Here is a 21107-nt window from a genome sequence, read left to right as displayed (position 1 = left end):
GAAGATGGCCTCATCAGTCTCAGAGACAGAGTATGAGAACTGCTGTTTTTTCTCGGATCTTCAAAACTGTGGGGCTCACAAAAAGAGTCGCAAGACTGGTATTTGTCAGGTGGCGGACTTGAATGCTGAGGTGAACAATCACATCAGGAATCTTGGACTGACAGTAACAGACAACATCGAGTTAAATGAAAAAACACTTATTGAAAACCGTGCAGGCAGAGATCTCTTCGCTGACAAGTTCATTTGTGCCCATCACAGATTTTCGTTTGGTATCTATTGGAAAAGTCCAGCAATTTGCCAACATCCAGAACATTCAAGAGTTGATTTTCGATCTAAAAAAGCCTGTCTTGCCACCAGACCTGCTACTCTAAAGCTTGCACAGGAAATATCTGAAAAATACCAAGTAAAGTTTCCAATCGGTGGACCGATATGTTCAAAGCATCGCGCGCCAGTGACCTACGTTCAAGTTGCCCATGACAACCGGGGTGAAGATGGGCCTGTTGACGATGATGCAGATGATGAAAACCAAGGAGGTGTACCTGATGATGTCGATGATGATACAATGTTTGCAGGTGGGTCGCAGGAGGAACTTCATGAATATGTTGACAACTTGATTCACAAGGAAAGCGTCAGTCCAAAGATGACCAGAACATGAAACTATATAAACTGTAGTTCACTGTTTAGATGTGATGATCCAGTTGGACAGTTTGGCCCTAATGGCATACTAACTATTTTGATAGTAATTTGCTAAATTTCTGCTGACATTTAAATATTGGTGAAGTTTTACACCATATTCATTGTAAAAGTGTTTAAGTTTCTGAGATACCGGTGATTTCATGGTAATTTTTGAATACTTTTGATTTTGAATAAACGGTTCATGATATAAAGGTCAAATTGCTCCTTTTTCTGTCAAATTTCAATTTTGCCACCAAGTAGCTTGCCACTTTGACCTATAAAACTCACAAAAAATACTTTCTTTAACGTAAGGAAGTTATCCTGTAAGTTTCATGAATATCGGAGAAAGTTCACAGTTTACCATTTTTGGCCTTTTTGTCTAGTGTCCGACAAAAAAACGTGCAAAAAGGGTTAATACGCAAAACAGCCATGAAACCCTCCTAACCACTGGTACTAGAGATGCTGGGGGACCATTTGAGCTATATTTGATCAATTTTGACTTAGGGCGCATGGAGAACTTGTTGTGCGAAAAGGTGGTAATTTCACCTTTTGGCGGCAAAAAGCGCCCCCTATACTTGTGCGCCCAAAGTCAGCCGCCGTAAATTTCCTTTAAATCAAAGCAGTAGGTGCTAATGTATCATAATACGCATGAAACACCCTGGCTGACTTAGGGCGCAAACCACACAACCTCTCTGAAGGTGTGTGTAATTTCGAAATGTCGCGTTTTGCAGCGCCACCTATGGGCTGCGCCCTAAGTCAGCCGCCAAAATTTTCACATTTTCTGAAAGTCAATACCCAATAGACTTACACGCATGAAAATCTCTGTGGCTCACTAAGGGCGCACAGAAATACCAGCATTTGAAAACCACATTTTGGTTATTTTGCCATTTAGGCCCATTTTGACCCCAATATTCCAGGGGCCCTTAAAAAAAAAGCGGACCCTATTGAGGATAGAAAATGTGATTTACGTCCGTTTTTAACATATATCTACCAATATAAAAATTTTGGAAGAAATCTGAGAGGGTCATGAATCACCCTCTAATAGGATCTTGCCTGATTCTTATAAAAACTGGCTCTTAAGGACACCCACAGGACTGATAACTGCTGTCCTTAATAGAGAAGTGTCCTGATTAGAGAGGTAAAATTGAGTGGAAACAACCCATTTGGGACCAAAACGAGTGTCTTTTACAGAGAAATTGCCCTTAATACATGTAATAGAGAGGTGTCCGCTAAGGGAGGTTCCATTGTACTTAAAACTGATATCTCATTTCATCAACAACAACTCTCAAGTGAGCTGGTGGCTTCTGGAATTTGAGCTTGGAGAAATACCACTGTCTGTAACACACACAACATGTCATCATGTTACATTTGTCTCGAACTTGTGACCTCGATGGCCTGGCCACGATACCAGATCACTCTGAAAACTATTTCCTTAAAGCGAACTGGAACCGCCAAGCCAGTTCGTATGACCTCGTTTTCATTCCCCGCGTATCGGGTGATCAGAGCGAGGCATGAATGAAACATGGCGCCTAGCTGTCAATCATTCAGTGACGTCACTACTATGGAATTTACTACGAAAATTCATGAATGAAAGATCGCATGACTCACGTGATTCTCACATGATTCTCAATAATAACAAATTGAACTGCGCATGCTCGGGCACTGGGGGCGGAGCTACAAATCTGAACTCGACTTTCTCGGGCGGTGAAAGTCGAAAAGTTGAATAAAGCGCTCGGCGGTTCCAGTTCGCTTTAATAGTAGTGCTAACGTCAAAATATAATTGTGGGTTTTTTAGGCGAAGGAAATCCGGCCAAGTTTTTGGACCACAGGAAGCGTGGAGTAAGTGGTGGACGAAAGGGAACGATAACATGGAAACTTGACAATCTTGAGGATTGTTTCACTGAAAGTAAGTACTTGTTGAGGTTGTCTTTGGGGTAGTTTACCATAGTATCCTTGAAGGCACGTTTCATAACTGGTAGAGCTGTTGGCGTTGAGTGCACTATTTCTCTCAAATAGCATTCCGCGAAGTTACTATTTATAGCTCACAAGGTCATTTGCATAAGATATTGATGATGTTTTAGTCACGTGACAGTCGGACATCGACACTTATTTCTACGCATTTGAGCTTATTTCAAAGTCAATTATCTTTGACCCTGCATTGTTTTTAGCATGAATGATACCATAGAGTCAGAGAGAGAAATATTCAGAACAATTATGTAGTATTTCCAACACTCGGACATGTGCCAGATTGAATCTAACTGCCCCAGTTAGAAAGCCTGAATCCATTACGAAACCGCATTTTGTCCGACATTGCCTGTAATTCAGCGATGGGGAAATAGAGGGCAGCAGCTGCAGTGACGTCATCTTCGCGGAATGCTATTCATGATTTTATCATCGTTTTTATGTGCACTTCTGTATCATTTACTCTGTACCTGATCCACCATTTTGTCGACAACATCACTTGACGTCGGACTCAGAGATCCACCAGAAACTCCCGAAACTGAAACTCAACAGTACCTTCACCTTTGACCCCTGTCCTCCAGCCAATCAATGACTTCGTTTATTCTGGATGTCAACAAATGGGCACGTGGACAGGGTGTCCCGGTTTTTAATTACGTCCGTCACCACCTTATGTCTTCTGTATATAAACTTAATCATTCTGTCTGTACATTGACTTTGAAAAAGGATCCAAATATCCGAAACGTCAGTCGATTTACAACATTGTAGTGTTGTTTTTACTATCAATCTTGGTAGAGCTGCATGTAACCGAAACTTGGCACGCATGGACAGCCAGGTCAGATGACCTCCAGCCCTAAATTTCGTCCCCTGGTCTGTATCTTGATTTTACCACTGGAGGTTTTATCTGAAATTCTAAAACACCCGAGTGAGAATATTTCATGGATTGATCCATTATTCATTTTATAATGGATAATGTATACAGCCTCGTTTTAACCACAGAGGTTTAGATAAGACAACCCAAACCGCTTGGTTTGGTGCAAAATGTGGAAGCATTTCAAAAGCATTTAAAAACCACATGTGACCCACCACGGCAAAATGAGTCTTGTCGCACAGAAGATGAGCCTAAAATGACACCTGGACATAGTAGAAGAAATTGATATACTGAGATTTCACAAAAGGCAGACAATAGTGAAATGAACAACCAGTCCGTCTCCACCTGTCAAGCTCAGAGCGACATGTGACTCATTTTGTCATGGCGGGTCACATCTGATTCGATATTTGTGACCCACCACGGCAAAATGAGTCTTGTCGCACAGAAGATTAGCCTAAAATGACACCTGGACGTAATAGAAGAAATTGATATACTGAGATTTCACAAAAGGCAGACAATAGTGAAATGAACAACCAGTCTGTCTCCACCTGTCATGCTCGGAGTGACATGTGACTCATTTTGCCATGGCGGGTCACATTTGATTTGAGACGTTTTAGAATAGAAATTGATACCTTAAACACAAGAAGGACAAAGTCATCCTTGCCAATGAACCAATGATCCTTAGTTGATAAAATTTTATGAAGTAATGAAAATTTCTTATGGCGCTTTCAGCTGTACAACATTCTCATAGAGCTTTACATTGATTCCTCAGTCTAATCTAGAAACCTTTATCTAAAATCCAATAAGTGTACATCCTGCTCTACACTTGGCCATTTCAGTTGAGTAAACCGAGTGACACTTGCTTGGCCCACATGGCTAGGCCTCAAATCCAAGACCTTTGTTTTAGTCACAAGTCGGATGCTCTTCCACTGATACTTCTACATGTAGCAAAGATGCATCACACCATACAGGTTTTCAAATTGACCTACATCATGTCGTGTACAACGTCCTAGAGATTAATGGCCTGATTTGTTGTGACGCATGCATGTTTCTTAACTGAAGTTACTGTTATGACCTACTTATTAGGCCTAAAGTGTGTCAAGGGAATGCATTTTTATGTCTCCAGAAAGCATCTTGCTGGGATTATTAATCATAGGTTCAACTGAACAGGATCAACTTGCAACAAGACATTGTCTGAGTCCCGGGTAACTAATTTAATTGTGTGAATGAATGAGATTTTCACTTCTTCCTCTCTCCTTCAGTTGACACTCAAGTGTACTTCAAATACTACCAAGGAGCCAGTGGAATGGTTCGTGCTATATCTCCCCCCATCACCATACGTAATCTTCACATTGGCCATGCCGCAACCGCTGATGTGGATGGAAATAGTCCTGAGTTAGTCAGGTTTTCAATCACCAGTAAGTAGCCTGATTTATTCGAAGGTCCGTTTCATCACCGTCTGAGAGGAAAATGGCAGGATTTTGTTATGTTTTTGCAACAGATTTCACGACTTTGATGTCAAGCCTATGACTGGTCACTCCTTTAACCCTTTAGGTCCTGATCACGACTGCAGCTGTAAACACTGCTACCTATCCCTCCAGATGGCCGGAGTTGATCCTGGGTGAGGACCCCAAATAAGTTTCTTCAGGTGTGCTGGGAGAGATTCTGCGAACTAAAATTCCTGGCTCTTCCCATCACAACATATGAATATTCGAGAGTTTTTTGGGTTAGATTAAAAGGCTTGAGTGTCCGTGTGGTTGCATGTGAAACATTCCACACCTGTAGCTGCCTTGCATCTTGGCAAAATTCCAACAAAGGATGAATTTGCATGACTTTACTAAAAGGAAACTTAGCGAAACGCTTATGAAAATGGGAAGTTTTGAACGGCCCGGTTAAAACCTAAGGCAGGAATAAGCTTCCATTGATATCATGTTGGCAGTTTCGAGTTCCTCTCAGGTATTTGATTTTGTGGCGAATGACCTGCATGAGAAGTAATCACCAATTTAGTTATTTTTACCACCTTCAGCTAGGCTAAATAAAGACTTGTGCCACGACTGAATCTCTTTAACTACAAATACAATGGAACCTCCCTTAACGGACATCTCTCTATTAAGGACAACCTCTCTATTAAGGACAACCTCTCTATTAAGGACAACCTCTCTATTAAGGACACTAGTTTTGGTCCCAAATGTGTTGTTTCCATTAAATTGGACCTCTCTAATCAGGACACCTCTCTATTAAGGACAGCACTTGTCTGTCCCAAGGGTTTCCTTAATAGAGAAGTTCCTCTGTATATTTCCATCATTTCTGTTTCCAGATATAAAATCAAAGTGCCTCAAGAAGGGTATGTTCTTCAATCCTGATCCATATCTGAAGATGTCGATTCAGCCTGGTAAGCGCAGTAGCTATCCGGCAATGCAGCATCATGGTCAGATCATGAGGACAAGTGTGAGGTCCAATACAACAAGCCCGAACTGGACAAACGAGGTAAAGAAGTTTATCTAAAGGGGGCGAAATTTTGCCGAGTTTTCGTTTGTCGATTACGCCTGAAACATGACAAGCCATAGTGGTGTGGGAGGTACAGTAGAACCTCTCTATTAAGGACACCCATGGGACTGACAAGTGCTGTCCTTAATAGAGAGGTGACCTGATTAGAGAGGTCAAATTGAATGGAAACAACCAATTTGGGACCAAAACTAGTGTCCTTAATAGAGAGGTTGTCCCTAATAGAGAGGTGTCCGCTAAGGGAGGTTCCACTGTAGGTGAATCCTTCGTAGACGGAAAATGAAAAATGACTCGGCCGTTCTTCATATCGAAGAATGACGCGTCACTTGTGAAGACGTTTAGGGTTTCCCCAGAGTGGTCAGGTGGTTTTGGACCCGGCTTACAAATTTCACTTGGTCGGGCCTACGGTTACTACATTCCGTTCTAGAGAAGTCTTTGTAGCAGCCAGGGTTTCATACAGATGGGGACATATCCCCCCCCTTTATTTGGGCGTGGGGCTAATCATGTTTTTGAAAATTATGTTTTTAAGTCCAAAGTGGCATTTTTAAATACTAAGAAGCAGACTGAAGCATTTTCAGGTGCAAAAAAGCTTTAGGTAGGAGGGGTATGTTTCTAAAAAAAAACCAAAGATTAATGAAACTTTTTTTGTTCCGTCCCGGCCATGAAGAAAACCCTGGCAGCTTAATGATTTTTCAGAGGTACTGTTTAGAGCAGTCACAGTCATTCCGGAAACCAACATAAAAAACCCCAACATAACCCATTAAAAATTAGCAAAAAACTACTTTATCATGATAAGAAAAGTTCGCCTCATCAAATTTCTCAACAAGTACACTCGTTTTGCAGGAGTTTACGTTTGAAGCTTTGCCAATGGATATCCTGGAGATCGAAGTCAAAGATAAGTTTGCTAAGAGTCGGCCAACGATTAGTCGTTTCCTCGGGAAATTGTCAATACCAGTCCACAAGCTCGTCGAGAGGCTCGGCAACAGCTTCCAGGCACTGGCCTTGACCTTTAACCTCATGCGGCGCACCCCATCTGAAAACGTCAGCGGTACTTTATCGTTTACAGCTTATCTAGAGAAGGCGGATGGTAGGTTGGAAGTGTTTTTGCGTGAATTTCCATCAAATAGTTTATCAAAACCGGTATTGGTAGAAACCCAATCATGGTCCTTTCATTTTGATGTCAAAGTAGAATACTGTGTTCATTGTAGTACCAAGAATTCATAAAGACCAAGAATTTGGAACCAATACTGCCTGTGGCCTTTTAAGGGTTAAGAGTCTTTCTGTTTGCTGATCTTATTTATTTATTTATTTCATCCAGACATACCTCGAAGAGTCACCCATCACAGAAAGCCAACAGTATTTGTGCGCGGAGATTCCTCTCCTTCGAAACATGAAAGTTCCCTGGAGGAGGACTCACAGAGCCCATCGAAGGAACTGCCCAATGGCCACTTACCTGAAACTAGTCAACTAAATAATTCTACTGCTCAGGCGGGGCATGGTCAAGGTAGCAGACGTGTGCTTGTCACGCAGGAAGTCCGGGAACTTATTCTTGGGGACCGTGAATCGAATCGGCGCGGTAACAATAATCGTGGAGTGAGGGAAGAAGTCCGAATGGATGAAATACACCCGAGGGGTCTTGTGATTGTTTCAAGGGAAAATTCTGGAGACGCTGGTGGGGAAATAGTTTCTAGGAGTTGTGGTGGTCATGAGGTGAGGGGGACAAGAGTTCCCAATGAGAGATATCCCCGTGTCCGAAACGTAGATTCTAGTGGTATTTGCGCTATTAACAGAGACGATTCTATTGTTGGCAAACTGGAATCGATTGATTCAAGCAGTAGGCTTGAAAATGACCTCGATATGAAACTAGGTGAAGAAAATCGGGAGGGTTCTGCTGGTACTTACGTAAAATTACGCGAACCAGTTACCAATGAGATTGAGATTCCAAAAGGTGCTTTAGCAAAAAGGTCAAACCCACCCGCACTGCCACTTGCAAGTCGGCCTAAAATGAATGGGTCGGGTGATTTCTGGCGGTGGAATCAAAACCATGTTGAGGAAAATGGTCAAGCGAAAACAGAGGAACGTATTTATGAAAATGAGCAAGTTATAAAACAGGCCATATTTGGTGCCAAGAATGATGTGGGTGCGTCTGGTCCAAATGCGTCTGCAACCGGTGGAGACTTTTCTGCGCAGGGTAAGGGCTCAGATGAATCACAGAAAAACGGCGGTTTGGCAAAGAATGATGGCGCGCCAACGAATTCGATATCAAAGACACCTAAACAGGAGGAGTTGGGTGCATCTGGCAAGGACGTCCCGCGGACAATTAGCTTCGATAGCACGGAGGCGTTTGCAGGTTCCTTGGAACATATTGATACGCCCAACGAAGATGTTGAAAACGATTTAGAAAAGGATATACACAGTATACTTCAGCCGCCTAATTTTCAAAAAGACTCGCTGGATGTCAGTCCCTTGAGTGCGACTCTGACACTTCAGGCTCCCCTACCCGATTGGGATAGTAGTTTGTCGGGTCTGTCTGCGATCACCACGACATCAGACGTTTCGTTTTCGAATGCTCGCACACCAACTTTGCATTTAGGTTCTTCATCTGATGCTGTAACTCTGGAGGAATTCGCTGAGGATAATGATGTGTTTGAAGAGGAGGTGGAAGGCATCGTGGCTGCAGCTTCAAGTCCAGATGCCGATCTCACGCCAAAGCAGCAGGTCGAGGTGGAGAGCGTATTTAATTATGACGATGCTCCCAAAACGGTTATTGGTGATAAAATTGGTGCTAGAGTGAATTCAAATGTTGCATCTTCAAATGTTGCAGATGAAGTCTTGTTAGAAAGTGAGGTTCATGGGGATGGGGTGGAATGTTCAGAGGAAAAGGATAAAAAGTCTGACGATGCTCATTCATGTGAAGGTCGAGGTCAAACAGATGTTGTGACCTTGGTCCCCGTTGCCCTGCGAAGGTCATTTGAGCAACAGTCGTCGGATGCGAAACAAGCTTCTGGTCTTTGCTCCGAGGGTTTAGCCGGTTCTGACAAGAAGGATATCAAGTCTAAAAGAACTCGCTCAGGTCATGATCAGAGTGACGCTGTGACCTTGGTCCCGATTGCCCTTCAGGGGTCAGTCGATCGACAGTTGTCCGAGGATAACCCAGCTTTTGACACAATGCCGTTTGGTTACAAAAAATCATTCGATCCTGTGTATGGATTCCCGATAACTTCAAAAGTAAACGAGAGTTCAACTGCTGCCAGTTCTGATTGTGGCCTTGAAGAGGAGGCGCCCCCTGTCCCTGCTAAAAGTACTAGTCCAAGCGGTAACGTTAATCGCGCAATAACGTTCCCATCGCAAACCCAAGCTGTCGCTTCCCAAGGTGCTGTTGAAAATGAGACATATATGTACGGTTTACCGAAATCTCCTAAGGAGAGTACGTCAATGACCAGTTCCGTTGACAACAAAACATATTTTTTATCTCACTCGCAACCGGTGAGTACTGTTGAACCGTCGAAGGCGAGAAAACTAGTAGCGGGAAAAGATACTTCAAAAGAACGCTCCCTGGAGATGTCAAGGTCACAAAATTTGTCGAAAGATCGAATGATGCAAAGTTCTCGACAAAATCGTAATTCAAATTCACGTGCACTTCACCATCGTCGTGTCACCGATCCCGCAATTCGGTCGTGTGAGTTTCAGAAAATATGTCAGTTGCCTGAGAGGGCTGAATCGCAAAGGGTTCCAAAGAAAGATAAATCTCACCCTCGGCATGTGGGGATGAATCGCGGTCGTTCAGCTAACGATGCTAATCTTGAGCCGCCGTTTGTCGAATTATGCGGGGTTCAGGATTCACGGAAGCAACAGGAGTTACTAAAACAGCAACAGGAGCTACTTAAACAGCAACAATTAGAGAGCCACCTGGTTCACCCTGAGGTACTTAGAGAATTTGTCAAAAATTTTGAAAAAATGCAATCGCAAAAAAGTCCTGGGGATGTGAATGATGATTGTTTCACTGTGCAGGATTCTCAAAGTCAGACTGAAGAAAAGCCCCCTGGGGTACTGCCAGTGGCTAAAAGTAACGTCAGGCATGCACAGCGTAAAGGAGGGATGCGTTACACACCCCCACGGAAGGAGTCATTGGACTACTCCGACCCGGAGGACATAGATCAGCCGCAGCCAGATTTATATTGCGGTCCAAGGGGTCAGTCACAGAGTGCTCTAAACGGCTTGGCCGCCAGTCTTTCACTCAATATACCTAGTCGACAGCTTCGGGAAACGAATATCGACTCTTCAGATATCCCACCGCCACTGCCACCGAAAACAAAAACTCCCCCTGGTGGAAAAAGTGATCAAATGCGAAAACGTACTGACGATGGTTGTAGACTTCAAAAATACCCTGCAGATTGTGATAAAAGTTTAGTAGATCGGACCCAGTCTTTCAATGTTGATGGCAGACCTGATGGTGTGAAAACGCGTCGGACTTCTGAAGGTGTCACAAGTCATCATGGTCAGAGTCGGTGTTCTGTCCCGCAGTCTATTATGGCACTTGCAAATATGCATCACACTGCGACTAACGATCTGTACATGAATGCCGAGCAAAGGGCCATGCATCGTGCCTCGATGCCACCTTCAGTTACGGACAACCAGGAGCCGACATTTAAGCTTCAATCTGTGGAGGGCTGCACACGTGACGACATGGATCATTCCCCGACGAAAAAAATGTCTTCGGGGAGGCCCGAGGAGCGCGAGCAGACGCGGCAACACATCCACCAACATCTTCAGCTGTGGCATCAGAAACAGCAGAAACGAAAAACGCCGACAGACGGTAGTAACTGCAGCACTCCGCGTGAGGTATGTAAAACAAACGTTCAGGGTCAGATGACTGAAATCGCTAAATTTGCATTTCTATTTTTTCGATTCGCAAAAACTCCTGAAAAAATTACACTTAAGATTTTCGTGTTGGCTGATGCTTCTTTCAGTTCATTCTATCAGAAATAGTTTTCACGATTTATCTTTTCGCGGTTCGATTTTACTATAGAACAAAAAATCTGTGGCCTGCCACATTTCTAGGTCAGTGTGAGCTTCTTAAAGGGACAACTTTTGCGTGGTAGTTACCTGGCCATGAGGATAATGACCCTGCTTGACACCATGCACCGCCACTAGTAGTATCTCACAGTTGCCGGGTTCTAATAATGATTATGGACCGTGTTGGGAGGCAGTTTTATGTGAATTTCAGGCAGGCTTATGGTTATACTCCGTTCTAGTTTATTGTTTATTGCAGTTCAATTATCCTGTTTGGAGAAGTCACAGTCCTGCTGGAAGCCATTTTTGTAGGAAGAACCAACATATCTCATACCAGAGTTGTCCCTTTAAGTAAATGTTCAGGCATTAGAGTCATGTTTCAACTAGTGAAGACAGTGCCCGAGTTCGGTCTTGGAAAAACCAAAATATGTTCCTCATGCCTCCTGGCATAGATGGCCCTGAATCGGATAGTTGCAAATCACAGCATGTCTATTTCATTTTCAGGGTCGGTCCATGACAGAAAGCGACCTAATAAGAACACTGCAATTGGAAGCTGATGGCAGCAGTCAAGACGACCCAGGCCGTTTGGAAATCAGACGATTAGAAATGTCCCCTCAGGCCTCACGGATCGAGGACCGACCGAGCCCTGATATTCCTGCGAGGCCACGTGCTAGTCCAGATGGGATGCAGCAAAGTGTGGAGGTCCCACCCCTGCATGCGGCTCAGAAACACCAAGGTTAGTGTCGGACAGACTTCCCTTATCGAAAGGGCATGCATCATGCGTTAATTCTTCAGTTTTTAAAATGGTGAAATTTTCCCAGAAGATTTTTAAGCCATATAAAGCTAAAGGAGAGAGTTTGTGTTGCAATAGCATTTGTTGTTTTCGAGAGTTTCCAGAACTGCTGATTATATTTTAAGGTCAATGGGGCAGTCCTGGTCAGCTTGGCGCCCGCCCACACCACGCGGACTCCCCGGAAATGGAGATCTGGGAACTGAGGCCAGTTCCTCCAAAACAACGTCAACCAGAGGCCCAAATCTCGGGAAGCGGAACCATGAACCGACTTCCATCACTGCCCGAGAAACGAGTCCAGATTGACACGTTCTCTGAAGAGGACCTTTTGCCTTCAGGTAAAATGTTGATGTTGTTTTTTGTTCGACTTTGATTATGACACACCCCGCAGATCAGTTCCTCTCAACTTGTGCTGAATTATTGCATTACTTGCCTGGGAATATTACGTAGGCCTGAAACAGTAGGAGTAATCGGTTAAATGAGGCGTATTCCTTCAGGCAGTAAATGATTGAATGTCTAGATCTTGTGAGCACCACATTTTTGGTATCTTGCCTTGTAGTAATTTGTGACCCGTCACAGCAAAGACAGGCGCTTGTCGCACAGAAGATGAGCCTAAATGACACCAGGAGATAATAGAAGAAACTGATGTGCTCATTTTTCACAAAAGGCAGACAACAGAGAAATGAACAAACTGTCCGTCTCAATCTGACAAGCTCGAGCGACATGCGGCTGGTTTTGCTGTGACGGGTTACATTTAGTAAAAGTCAGTTGTAAAGAAATGGAAGTCGAGATAGCCTTACTTGTGTGCAGTTCTCCTTTTGTAGTACACCATGATTGGCAGCAGTTTATTTTCTGTCTATTTGTACCTGCATAACCAGATCATGCAGAATCTAGACATTTTGTTCCCAGTTCTGTCTATCGTGGCGCTAAAGGACTATTGTGAGTCTGTGAAGAGGACCTTTTGCCATCTAAGTCCCCAAAGTATTATTGTTAGTCTCTGAAGAGGACCTTTTGCCATCTAAGTCCCCAAAGTATTAATGTGAGTCTCTGAAGAGGACCTTTTGCCATCTAAGTCCCCAAAGTATTATTGTGAGTGTCTGAAGAGGACGTTTTGCCATCTTAGTCCCCAAAGGATTATTGTGAGTCTCTGAAGAGGACCTTTTGCCATCTATGTCCCCAAAGTATTATTGTGAGATATGACTTCTGATCAGACTGTTTATCTCATGAAAACAACTACTTTATTTATTTAATAAATACGCAGTAACAAAAAAAGGCAAATTCACAAGTCCCTCACCCTTTGAAATATCAAATTAAGATGAAAGACTTCAGATTTTCCATCTCTCTCTCTTCAGGCTGGGAATCTCGTGTCGATGCCCATGGGCGAATATTCTACATCGACCACGTGAATCGTAAAACCACGTGGGAACCGCCAACTCTGCCGACATCCTTGGAGGAAACGCCCGCGTTTATGAACGAACAGCGTGAACAATTCGAACGACGCTATCAGAGCATCCGGCGCACTGTGAATCGAACCAATCCAGAGCCGATGGAGCTGGCGCCACCTGCCACTACAGAACAGACACCGCCCACGCAGATCACGTCACAGCCAGAGCGGCACGCCGTGAATCAGACGCCGGCGGTGAAGTTTTTGTGTCGTGCCGATTTCTATCACATTTTGAATAATAACGAGGTAAAAGACGTCCGTCTGTCCGTCTGTCTTCATCATGATTGTTAGTTTGTAACAGTGGCATTATTCCAACTAGCCCAGGCGAGAGGTTTTCCCTTTAGCTTGGTCATAAGAGTGATAGCCTTGTAATCCAGAGGTCCCGGGTTCAAATCCAGCTGGACCTTGGTGTTTTTCCTTTGGTACATTTGGCGCCCAACATGGCAAAGAGGTACTGATGATTTATTTAGATGCTGGATGTGTTTGAATGATAAATTAACCCTTCATATTTTGAAAGACCTAGATGTGGGTACAAACTTTCCAAGTCAGGTGGCATGTTTAATAGTTATGGTATCATTACGGATGGCTAAAACAGAAGGTTTCGAGGTCAAACCCCGGCTGCACCTTGGTATTTTTTCCCGGTTTCGACATTATCAGAGAATTGTTGAGCACAGGGGCAGATCTAGGATATTTCTCGCTGGGGTCGGCGTTGTTGCCGGAGGTGGGAGTTTCAGGCATGTGCCTGTGTCAGCGAGAAGACCTGTTCTGCGGCCAGGGCCTCCCATACGTAATTTTCCTCGTAACTCTTAAATATCTGCCTGTAATATACAATTTGTGTTTCTATTTCCAGGCTGCGCTCCTAGAATACAACAGAAACAACACTCTGAAACATATGATCACCAAAGTACGACGGGACCCCTCGACGTTTGAGCGGTACCAACATAATCGCGACCTGGTCGCGTTTCTCAATCTGTTTAACGAGTTGAGTCGAGAACTTCCTCCAGGTTGGGAGATGAAGTTTGACAGATCTGGAAAGGTGAGTATTTTTTCTCGGCGAGGCTGCTGCAGATGGTGTTACCGGTGACATCACGAATGTACCATGTCTCAAGAGGAGCCTTATGACCTAGTCGTTAACAACGCCGACGTGGGTCAGCCTATTCTCTCAGGGCTGATGCCGCTTTCCTTCTACAGGAGCCACGCACCAAGTGCATACGTTTTGGTGACAGATCCTTCTATAAGGCGGCGCCAATCCTATGGAATGGGCTGCCCACACACATTAGACTTGCGGAGTCAAAGGCAGCTTTTGGAACAATGCTAAAAGCACACCTTTTTCGAGTGTATTTCAAAGGCGCCTGAGAGTTGGTGAAATTTTTCACCAAATTTGGGCGCTTTAGAAATGTCATATTTGATTGATTGATTGATAACAATGCCGGCTACCTCACATTAGATGCTGGATACTGGATGAACTGGCATGACTTTCACGAAAGTCAAATTCCTGGCTCTTCACAGCACCATGTATGAATATTAGGAGCTGTGGTCCCTTGTACCTGAGTGTCTATGCCAGGGCAAGTAAAAGATCCCACATAGGTGGACAGTAGTGTATAGCAGACTCCATACCTCCAGCAAAAATCAAGTAGGGTTTGACGCCCTTTATGATGGTGATAGTGATGATGATGAAGGCATTTATCACATCTAATTTTCAAGACAGCTCCTCAAGGGCGTGTTATCGGACGATTATAATCAAGGTGTCAGTGGGTCATTGTTGGCTCCTTCTTATGGTGCAATGATGGTCAAACTGTAAATATCATCTGTCGCCATCACAGAGCACCTGGGCTTTTGATTTTTGGCCCACTTTACAAGGTCAATGAGGTACATTTTATAGAATATCTCATATTTTATAGTTCATTCCTAGACCGCATCTCCATAACCATTAATACAAGGCTGCTCATCTTGAGGTAGTATTATCATTATATGGAGCCACATTATATGGGATTTTCAAGTTTTAGGATTTAAGAGGTTAAATGCGGGTAGTTTCAATACATTTGATTGAAAAGAAAGGGAAAGCAAATGAATTGTTTTCTTCATATCTTCGTTTGTTTATTTCAGTCTTTCTTCATCGACCACACGTCGCGTACTACCACGTTCATTGACCCTCGTTTTCCTGTCGAGGGGCCGATCCTTGTGACCGCATACAGCCACACACCACTACAGAGGCAGCGGAGTCGTAGCGAGGGGGAGAGTGAACCCCCCGTGCCCCCACCGCCACCAAGACCCCAGGCGTCCATACAGCAAGCCAGTCCATCTCTTCCAATGCCCCAACCACCAACAGGTGAGCCACCAGTCTCATTTCAGACACAGCAGAACCCTTATTACGGACACCCTTGGGACTGACTAGAGCTGTCCTTAATAGTGAGGTGTCCTGATTAGAGAGGTCACATTGAATAGAAAGTACCAATTTGGGAACACAAATACACTAGAGGCTCTCTATTAAGGACACTCTCGGGACTGACAAGTGCTGTCCTTAATAGAGAGGTGTCCTGATCAGAGAGGTCAAATTGAATGGAAACAACCAATTTGGGACCAAAACTCATGTCCTTAACAGAGAGGTGTCTATTAGAGGTGTCATTTAAGGGAGGTTCCACTGTAGTGTCCTTAATAGTGAGGGTATCCCTAATAGAGAGGTGTCAGCTGAGAGAGGTTATACTGTAAACTTCAACATGGCTTTCCTACTACTACTATAAACAGGCTGTTTGGGTACCAAGCTATGCAGGGGGCACCTGAAAACTGCCAGGCTACCCCAGGGAGCGCAAGGCTACTGACCTCAGCAGCTTGGTGCAAAAAAATGTTTTCTTTTTGACTTCCCATTGATAACTTTTGACAATAAGGATGTCACTCCAACAATGCCAATAGTAGATAGTATATCAGTGCACCTTCTGACACTGCGAGTGAACACTGCAATCGACAGAAATTAGAACTAAATTGTCTTGTATTGTGTGGTGCTAATGTGATTGTTCATTCTCCCCAAAGGATTATTCTTGTAATCTTCTGTTATTCTGCAAAACATTTCTCCATTTCAGCTTATAATGACAAAGTGATTGCATTCCTCCGCCAGCCGAACATATTTGAGATTCTACAGGAGCGCCACCCAGCTTTCAAATCGAACAGCGCGCTCCGTGAGAAGGTGACATCAATAAGGAACGATGGTGTCGAGGCGCTGGAGAGATTGTGTAATGACATTGATCTGATTATCCTGCTGAGGTGAGTTGGTGTGGTAAGGTTTACTGGGAGAGGGATTGAATGCCTGGCCACCTTTGAGACCCCCTTTGTCATCGTCTCCTCAAGGTGTGAGCAGTTCCGATGAGGAAGGGCATGGTGGTCTAGCGGTTCGATGGTTAACCCTTTGGCTGCGGCAGTCATTTTTTGGCCAGCACCACCATGTGCTGGCAGTCGATACCAATAATAAACATTGGAGCTAACTTTTAACTGAACGCTCGAAACTATTCAGAAGTGTCGCTATCTATACTATTAGTATGAAACTAATTATTCCCGAGTGTGTTTGGCATATTTAGAGAGGTTGCGACCAAGTGCAAGTGAATAAATATTTTAGACGGGCATGATGTGGTATGCACATCACCCGCATGACATGGGACCATGTACATGACGTGGTATGCACGTCACATGCACCACATGGGACCATGTACATGACGTGGTATGCACGTCACATGCACCACATGGGACCATGTACATGACGTGGTATGCACGTCACATGCACCACATGGGACCATGTACATGATGTGGTATGCACGTCACATGCACAGCATGGGACCATGTACACGACGTACTATGCACGTCACATGCACCACATGGGACCATGTACATGACGTGGTATGCATGTCACATGCACCACATGGGACCATGTACATGATGTGGTATGCACGTCACATGCACAGCATGGGACCATGTACACGACGTACTATGCATGTCACATGCACCACATGGGATCATGTACATGACGTGGTATGCACGTCACCCGCACCACATGGGACCATGTACATGACGTGGTATGCACGTCACATGCACAGCATGGGACCATGTACATGAGGTGGTATGCACGTCACATGCACCACATGGGACCATGTACATGATGTGGTATGCACGTCACCTGCAGCGAAAGGGTTACAGTTTTAGGTGTTCGAACACATGATACATCGTTGTTGATCTTGGAGCAAGTCACTTTGCCCCATTTTTTAGATGAGATTTATAAACTGGACTTTGTGCTTTATAATATGGGCAACAGGTGAGAGGCACTTGACAAGTGAGGCTGCTTCCCTGATGATTATTAAGTTAGAATAAAGCTGTCAATCTTCAGGGAAGGAGAAATCAACATTTTCACCAGTAGATCTAGTGAGTGCGAAATTCTGTAATCGAAAGAATCTGTTTCATAATAATTACGTCTAGAATTAAATTTTTTCCATTATTTGGCACAGTCATTGCAAAACACATGTCACACATAGACTGTCATTTGGCACTTTGAATCAAGTCATTGCAAACTGCACAACCCATTGAAACAGGTTAATGGTGAACCTAGATGTCAATGCGTCAGTGCCCCCTATCACCATCACATGACGAGCGGCCCTCAAGCCTCAATGACTTTTTTCAGTTTATTCGAACAAGATGTCATGTCCTACATCCCACCGATGTTAGCGTTTGCTGCCACTGGCACGAGATCGCCACGCGGTGGCTCGCCAACCCACTCACCACAGGGCTCGCCGGCTGTCCAACGGGCAAACGTTCGTGTCCCTGCGCCCTACAAGAGAGATTTTCAAGCCAAACTACGAAACTTTTATAAAAAGGTGGAATCGAAAGGCTATGGTCAAGGACCTGGAAAAATCAAGTAAGTCTTGTTGAAGTGCTGTCAATCCCTTTTGCAAGCTGAAAAAGGGATCCTCACGGATTAGTGGTTTACACTGCTGGCTTCCACGCAATAGGCCTGCTGTTGGCCTAATTCTAAACGATTTTATTTGTGTTATCCCATCAGGATTCTGTCGTGGCATGAACTTCGCCTCGGAATAAACTGATAAGTTTTAAATGTTCTATTTTTAGTTTTTCATATGAGTTGTCTGTTTCAGTCATAAATGACACGAATTTGATCGATGTCATTCCCTTTCAGATTTAATTCAATAAAAACTTTCTTGTTAACAAATGGACAACCATACTCTGTAATGTATGTTGTATAAGCTCCCGATAGATGGCGTGTGTGTGGCCACTATTGACCTATCCCAAGGCAGACTCACAAATGTAATGCATGAGTCTGCACATGACACGCAACTATATTGTAAACTCATGAATTTTCGCTTCTTTTTTAGAATGACAGTTCGGAGAGAACATGTTCTGGAGGATTCCTTTGCGAAAATCATGTCCATATCAAAGAAGGAGCTGCAGAAGAATAAATTATACGTTACGTTTGCCAGTGAAGAAGGGTAAGAAACGATTTAGATTTGATTGTCATTGCAGTAAATCGAACCCTCTATCACAATAAAGAGGTCAGGAGGAATTCTACCACTCTAACTCACCTTGAGACTGAATGGCAGTCATCAAGTGACATATTCTGTTTTTACCTTACTCGCAAAAGAATATCCAAAATAATCAATTGGTGGAGGGCAGCGGCAGCGCAGTGAAAGAGAGTCGGCCTCATGATCAAGAGGTCGTGGGTTTGACTCCCGGCCGAGTCACTGCTTAGTTCCCCTACTGGTCGAGTTCAAGTGTGGCCATCTGGTTGCTCCTTGAAACCCCTGATTGATTTCTGTGGAGTCTTGGCTAATGTGATATCCCAAAAGCGGAGGGAATAGGGAAACTTGGAAATGTGCTATAAAGAACTCAATATTATTATCATTATACAGTAGAACCTCTCTATTAAGGACACCCTCGGGACTGACAAGTGCTGTCCTTAATAGAGAGGTGTCCTGATTAGAGAGGTCAAATTGGATGGAAATGACCAATTTGGGACCAAAACTAGTGTCCTTAACAGATAGGGTGTCCTTAATAGAGAGGTGTCCGCTAAGGGAGGTTCCACTGTATATAAAAGTCCTATCCTTAAAGTAGAGCTATTTCACAATCGCATCTCATCTCATCGCAAATTCGTCCTTTCAGTCTCGACTATGGCGGCCCCTCAAGGGAGTTTTTCTTCCTCCTTTCACGAGAACTCTTCAATCCGTATTACGGTCTGTTCGAATACTCTGCCAATGATACGTACACGGTGCAGATCAGCCCGATGTCCGCCTTCGTGGAGAATTGCCACGAATGGTTTCGTTTTGCCGGCCGTGTCCTGGGCCTGGCGCTCGTCCATCAATATCTGCTCGATGCCTTCTTCACACGGCCATTTTACAAGCTGCTGTTAAGATTGTAAGTAGAACATTACCATAGCTTATACTTATGGGGACTTTTTATCTCATACAGGGAGCTCTTGTCATCACGTGTTGTCTGTGTCGTAGACACCTGGGTTAGGTTGTTCAAACCATGTTATCTTTAACAGAGTCGTTTAAAGGCCATAACTCCAGGTATTTTGCCATTTTCTGCTGTAAGACGATTTCAAAAGTGTACCTAACACTTTATACAATACAGAAAACCCAATGCAATTAGCTCCATCCATTTTGAAGATATAGCCATTTATGTGTTTGACAACTTGATTACCTAATCAGGCTAGCAACTGGCTTGTTAGAGCCAGGCGGCGGGTTCAGCAAAAGTTGTGATGTAGATCAGGCTATTGCCCTACTTGGGAGGACAAATATCAATGAATGCTCTTAAAATTGATATATGAAGTCTGTTTTTCATTGACATTCGATATACCCTATAATAAGGTAAGGTAATACAGACAAATTTATACCATTATAGTAAGAAATCAAACATCAGTCTGATCAATGTCAGTAAACTTGCCGCCTGACTTCACTTAGAAACCTAACCAAGGCTGTTACATAACGTGTAAACAAAACAGTTAATCTTGCTTTATCTCTGGACTGGGTGCTTCAATTTTGATCAAACTTGATTTAATGCGGAGCTTTAAGTCTACTCTTTGAGGATCTGTACATGTCATGCAATCATAAAAGCAGGAGTCGTGGCCTTTAAGGTTGGCCTGAAACGCTTTTATTAACATTTTAACTTGGGGTATAAATAATAGGGCATAACATAAGAAACACAAGAGTGAAAACCGCATAAAAATCAAACTACTCATCTTAAAGTTACAGCAGTATGTAATTCAAACATTCCAGGTGGTGCAGGAAGATAGAACAAATTGATGATGCACATTGTACTGTACTGAAAGAAAGTTTTGATAGTTTCATGCTTATATTTTAATTACCTTCTTTTAGTGAATATGTTAGTGTCCAATTTTAAAATATAGACATGAAATTATAAAAAAACTTTCTTTCAGTACAGCACAATGTAAATCATCAGTCTGTTCTACCTGCACCACCTGGAATATTTGAATTTTATACCAGCCATAACTTGAAGATGGGTAGTTTGATATTTATGCGGTTTTCATCACTGCATTTGTTATCTTATGCCCTATTATTTTTTCCTTAAGTTAAAAAGTATTGCAGGTGACCTTTAATATTAAAATGGAATGGCTGAAACAGATAAAGTCTTTAAGGATACTTCACATTATCATTAGTGATAATTTGGACCCTGACATATCCTTGGCAATGATGGACCTTCAGCGTTGTAAATGTAAGGTAGAATGGGGTAATTGTAGCCCCGGTTTAATTGTAGCCCCTGCCTATGATATCGACTGATATCCCCATGCATCAAACAATGCAGGGACTGGAAATAAACCGGGGCTACAATTACCCCATTCT

General features: G+C 43.5%; 1 protein-coding gene across 1 annotated transcript in view; it reads left to right on the top strand.

Annotated features, from left to right (window-relative positions):
• LOC135500387 (E3 ubiquitin-protein ligase HECW2-like) overlaps window positions 1-21107 on the top strand; it is a 30693-nt gene that overhangs the window by 5306 nt on the left and 4280 nt on the right. The window contains exons 3-16 of the mRNA XM_064791830.1: window positions 2471-2581; window positions 4768-4923; window positions 5823-5992; window positions 6854-7097; window positions 7329-10852; window positions 11528-11759; window positions 11942-12151; window positions 13166-13503; window positions 14108-14293; window positions 15364-15586; window positions 16335-16515; window positions 17918-18151; window positions 18624-18737; window positions 19408-19659. Coding sequence (XP_064647900.1) covers window positions 2471-2581; window positions 4768-4923; window positions 5823-5992; window positions 6854-7097; window positions 7329-10852; window positions 11528-11759; window positions 11942-12151; window positions 13166-13503; window positions 14108-14293; window positions 15364-15586; window positions 16335-16515; window positions 17918-18151; window positions 18624-18737; window positions 19408-19659 — 6175 coding nt within the window. The remainder of the gene's footprint in view (window positions 1-2470; window positions 2582-4767; window positions 4924-5822; window positions 5993-6853; window positions 7098-7328; window positions 10853-11527; window positions 11760-11941; window positions 12152-13165; window positions 13504-14107; window positions 14294-15363; window positions 15587-16334; window positions 16516-17917; window positions 18152-18623; window positions 18738-19407; window positions 19660-21107) is intronic.

The sequence above is a fragment of the Lineus longissimus genome, chromosome 16 (assembly GCF_910592395.1).
Source record: "Lineus longissimus chromosome 16, tnLinLong1.2, whole genome shotgun sequence".
NCBI lineage: Eukaryota > Metazoa > Nemertea > Pilidiophora > Heteronemertea > Lineidae > Lineus > Lineus longissimus.
The sequence above is the reverse complement of the archived record's forward strand: the minus strand, read 5'-3'. Positions and strand labels throughout refer to the sequence as shown.